At 42.7% G+C, this 2,069-nt stretch overlaps 1 protein-coding gene across 1 annotated transcript in view; it reads left to right on the forward strand.

The window, feature by feature from the left end:
- Positions 1-454: 454 nt before the first annotated feature.
- Positions 455-2,069, forward strand: part of LOC105826891 (aldo-keto reductase family 1 member C3-like) — a 25,099-nt gene continuing 23,484 nt past the window's right edge. Inside the window, exons 1-2 of the mRNA XM_012664898.1 lie at positions 455-460; positions 1,870-2,037. Of these exons, the coding sequence (XP_012520352.1) occupies positions 455-460; positions 1,870-2,037 (174 nt within the window). The remainder of the gene's footprint in view (positions 461-1,869; positions 2,038-2,069) is intronic.

The following is a 2,069-nucleotide window of genomic DNA, read 5'->3' on the forward strand; positions in this document are numbered from 1 at the left end:
ATGGGCTCTGGTTTGTTCTTCTGTCTCTGTACATTTCCCACCTCGGCGGGTGATGTCAAACTCAGCAGTCAGGAACACGGCCCGTCACCTCCCTTGCTGGGAGGTTTAGTGCAATGGCAGTGATTTCTCTGTAACTCAGGAAATCTTTCCTCCTGCTAAGTAAACATGATCCAAAGCAATCTTTCTAGTAAAAGTTACTGTATGGGGTGCATTAAAAAATTGGGAGAGTATTGCTGTTCTGCTGGCTGGTAGCCTTGAGCACCACACAGTAACACTGGACCTGCACTAAATAGAATTTCCCATGCACCACTCTCCCGTCTAGGAAAATTGCCTGAAAGGTAACTGTAACATCATTTTAGTAGAAAGCCAGAACCTAACGAGGAAAAGTTTTAATTCCTGGTCCTTGTTAATATGCATTGAATTTGTATCAAAATGGTAGGGGTGGTCCTCTGACATGAAAGTGAGCAAAATGAAAAGTTCATTTTCTAGTCTGAACTACTGCTAGACTGGAAGGAAATTTGCATTCCAACATTGTCCTCAGATGACAAATTGTGTGACCAGGGACTAGTTCCTTAAAGCCTGAGTCTCAGTTTCTCATCTATAAGACATAATGATATGCAGAGAGATACTTTGAGGACAGCTGACAGGACGCATTTACTTTGTAATACAAATCGGCATGAAGGAGAAATGGGGACGAGGACACCCCTGAAGCTTCAGCCTTGGTCAGTCTGCAAGTGCTTGCACAGCACAGGACAAAGCCGGGCTGGTGTCAGGGGAGGACAGGAAGGCCTAGGAGGTAGCTCCTTGTAATTTCATTGGTAAAAGAAATTTTCTGAAATCCTTAAAAAGAAATGGAAAATAGTTTGTTTCATTCAGGTTTATGTCACTTAACAAAGGTACTTTCAAATCTTCATCCAAATTGATAGCTAGGACAATAATTTTAAATTTCACTGGAATGATATCTTTCCTAAAAGAGTTGGCCTTGAGTTTTAGGGCTGACACCTACTTAACTAATCTCTTACAGGCTGTGGTTAATTTCTTATGTATAAATCTATATCCCTAGAGTACTCCTCTTTGCTGCTAGTGTTCAGTCTGTGGTGCAGAGAGAATGGCTGTGTAGAAAAGACGTAAAATAAGACTGGTGTCCTTAGTGGCACCTACTAGTAAAATTAGACCCTGGCTGGTCTCTAAAAACATGGTTTTCTCATCATTTCCTAACTGATACATATGGGGACTATAACTAAACTCTGTACAAACAGTGGGGTTCACGTATACCCGCTTTCTTTTGGGAAAGTGTAGTTTGGGTATGTACTAGACAGAGGGTGTCTGTGTAACCAGCCCCAGTGAAAATCTTAGAAATTGAGCTTCTAAAGAGCATCCGTTGTAGACAACCTTTCCCATGTGCTAACAGTGTATGAAGCTGGAGGAATGTGGTGTGTTCGTTTAATGTCCCTGGGGAGGACTCATGGAAGCTCACACTGTATTTCTTCTATACTTCGTCTTGTGTGCCTTTTCCCTGTGTTAATTTCACTATGTACAAATAATCATGACAATAAGTGTAACTGTATACTGAGCCGTGTTAATTTGTCCAATAAATCAGTGACCAGGGGTGTTCTTCAGGACTGACCTCCAATGCCTGTGATCAACCAGTGATTACCCAGGACTGAAGGGAACCTTGGGTTGCCCAACCTTTGCAGTAATAAAGTTAGTAAACTGGGAAGAATTCAGGGAAACTGGGATGGGTTCATCAGTCCACCTACAGAACAAGCAGCAAGACATGTGGAAAAGTGAATTCTTGTCAAGGTCACTGCTTGTGAACTACCTCTCAGTCACATGGATCTCCTAATCCTACCTTTGGTGCTCCTATAGGTCCCTAAGAGTAGGACCGTGGAAGTCACCAAATGTGCAATAGAAGCTGGGTTCCGCCATATCGATGCTGCTTATTTATATGAAAACGAAGAGCAGGTTGGACTGGCCATCCGCAGCAAGATTGCAGATGGCTCTGTGAGGAGAGAGGACATCTTCTACACGTCAAAGGTACGATGTACATCATGCGTTTGTGTGCATGT

Source organism: Propithecus coquereli, unplaced genomic scaffold (assembly GCF_000956105.1).
Source record: "Propithecus coquereli isolate 6110/MARCELLA unplaced genomic scaffold, Pcoq_1.0 Scaffold94, whole genome shotgun sequence".
NCBI classification, from domain to species: Eukaryota; Metazoa; Chordata; class Mammalia; order Primates; family Indriidae; genus Propithecus; species Propithecus coquereli.